The 2500-nt window shown below is 50.9% G+C and overlaps 1 protein-coding gene across 1 annotated transcript in view; it reads right to left on the bottom strand.

The window, feature by feature from the left end:
* LOC143290771 (uncharacterized) overlaps nt 1–2500 on the bottom strand; it is a 19512-nt gene that overhangs the window by 11494 nt on the left and 5518 nt on the right. The window contains exons 3-4 of the mRNA XM_076600285.1: nt 2075–2292; nt 942–1086 (exon numbers count right to left, since the gene is read on the bottom strand). Coding sequence (XP_076456400.1) covers nt 942–1086; nt 2075–2292 — 363 coding nt within the window. The remainder of the gene's footprint in view (nt 1–941; nt 1087–2074; nt 2293–2500) is intronic.

The following is a 2500-nucleotide window of genomic DNA, read 5'->3' as shown; positions in this document are numbered from 1 at the left end:
GAGGGGGGAGGGGGATAGGGTGGTGATAAGGTTTCTTCCAGGAGAATTGTTTTACTGTCTTTGTTAATGATCACAACGCAATGACTCGCGGCAACAGAGCAGCGCGAGAGCGACTGGCCTGTCCGAAACACGTCATCACATTGGCCTGGCCAGCACGCTTCATCGCGCACTCAACTGTCCTTCTGACAACCGCCCTCTCATAGGGTAGAATTGTTTTACTGTCATGTGGTATGCTGTGCTGTGCTGTGCTGTGCTGTGCTGTGCTGTGTTGTGTTGTGCTATGCTGTTATCCCTTGCTGTGCTGTATTGTATTGTATTGTGTTGTATTTTATGTTACGTTACGTTACCTTACGTCACGTTGTAACACGTTGCGTCAGATCAAGTGTTGTATTGTGCTGCGTTACGTTGGATTGCGTAGCGCCACAGCGGTGAGAAAGGAGTTGAAAACAGGTCCACAGATAGATGATAACATCGGCTTGGTGCTGCTCTGTGTCAGCAGTGTGTTTACTTGCTTTTGAAGGTCAAATCCTGTATTCACCAACAGACATCTTGTCCACATTTCAGCCCTGTAATGGCCACTCCCTGGTCTGCGGGGCTTCTAGCAGCATGAGGTGGTGCACTCGTGCCAGTCTTCCATGGTGTGTATGGACTGTTGGCTTGGGAACGTCTGTCTCTTGTTTGTCTGTCTCTCTCTCGTCAGTCTGTCTGTCTGTGTATCTGTCTGTGTGTCTGTCTGTCTATGTGTCTGTCTATGTTTCTGTCTGTCTATGTGTCTGTCTTGCCCCAGTCACCACATCCCCGAACCCAGCCAACCTCTCTCCTTCCCCCTTCTATTTGCATCCCCTTAAAACTGCCGCCCAGCATCCCCCCCTCCACCATCCCGAACCCCCCACCCCTCTCCCACCCTCCTCCCCACCTCCAGCTGTTTGTGACTGACTGACCTGGGCAATGAGTTGGGGCCACGTGGCGCCAGGCTGCGCCGTGATGGTGCCGGGGTCAGTGACATTGGTCACAAGGTTCACGTCGGTGGTGATGGTCTTCAGCTCAGACAGGTTGATCTGAAGGGAGGCGTCTCCGTAGGATCCCCTGTGAACGATACGAGCGGTGAGTGAAGGTGGTGGTGGTGGTGGTGGTGGTGGAGGTGGTGATGATGGTGATGGTGGTGGTGATGGTGATGATTGTGGTGATGGTGATGATGGTGGTGATGGTGATGGTGGTGATGACGGTGATAGTGGTGGTGATGGTGGTGGTGATGGTGGTGGTGGTGGTGGTGATGGTGGTGGTGGAGATGGTGGTGGTGGTGGTGCGGTTGTTGGTGGTAGTGGTGGTGTTAGTGGTGTTTTTGTAGTCAGTACTGGTAAAGTCAGTGGCAGTACCTGGTGAAGTCATTGACACAGTACCTGGTGAAGTTAGTGACACAGTACCTGGTGAAGTCATTGACACAGTACCTGGTGAAGTTAGTGACACAGTACCTGGTGAAGTCATTGACACAGTACCTGGTGAAGTTAGTGACACAGTACCTGGTGAAGTCATTGACACAGTACCTGGTGAAGTTAGTGACACAGTACCTGGTGAAGTCATTGACACAGTACCTGGTGAAGTTAGTGACACAGTACCTGGTGAAGTCATTGACACAGTACCTGGTGAAGTCATTTACATAGTACCTGGTGAAGTCATTGACACAGTACTTGGTGAAGTCAGTACCTGGTGAAGTCATTGACACAGTACCTGGTGAAGTCATTGAGTCAGTCGCCCAGTCGTCAGTGAGTCAGTGGTACACTACATGGTGAAGTCAGTGAGTCAGTCATATACTACCTGAAGTCAGTGGTACCTACCTGGTGAAGTCAGTGAGTGACACCTACCTGGTGAAGTCAGTGAGTCGGTCATATACTACCTGAAGTCAGTTGTACCTACCTGGTGAAGTCAGTGAGTGACACTTACCTGGTGAAGTCAGTGAGTGACACCTACCTGGTGAAGTCAGCGAGTCAGTCATATACTACCTGAAGTCAGTGGTACCTACCTGGTGAAGTCAGTGAGTGACACCTACCTGGTGAAGTCAGTGAGTGACACCTACCTGGTGAAGTCCCCACTGGTGGCGGCCACAGTCAGGGCCAGGTGGTACTTGCGGGCGAACAGCACGGCCTCCTGAACGTCGCTCTCCGTGGCCACCTTCACCACCAGGGCCGGGTGACGTGTCAGCCTCTGATTGGCGCTGCTCACTAGTGACGTGTACTCCGCGTCACTGGGTTGGTACACACTGCCGCTGATGTTGGCAGCAAATTCCGCGATTGCCTGGTGGACGTGAAAAAATAAATGATAAAATAAAACAAGAAGATGTGGACCTGTTCTTTAAGGCTCGTGTTTCTTCTGGATTTTCTTTTCTTTTTTTTCTTTTTTTAACTTTTTTTTTACCTTAGTTTTTCCCCTCCCCTCCTTTCCCCGAGCTGGATGTTCAGTGAATTGGAGTATCTTGCCCAGCGTACATTCCCACTCTGTTGGG

The sequence above is a fragment of the Babylonia areolata genome, chromosome 16, assembly GCF_041734735.1.
Source record: "Babylonia areolata isolate BAREFJ2019XMU chromosome 16, ASM4173473v1, whole genome shotgun sequence".
Lineage (NCBI taxonomy): Eukaryota > Metazoa > Mollusca > Gastropoda > Neogastropoda > Buccinidae > Babylonia > Babylonia areolata.
Note: the sequence above shows the minus strand (reverse complement) of the source record. Positions and strands in the feature narration are given on the sequence as shown.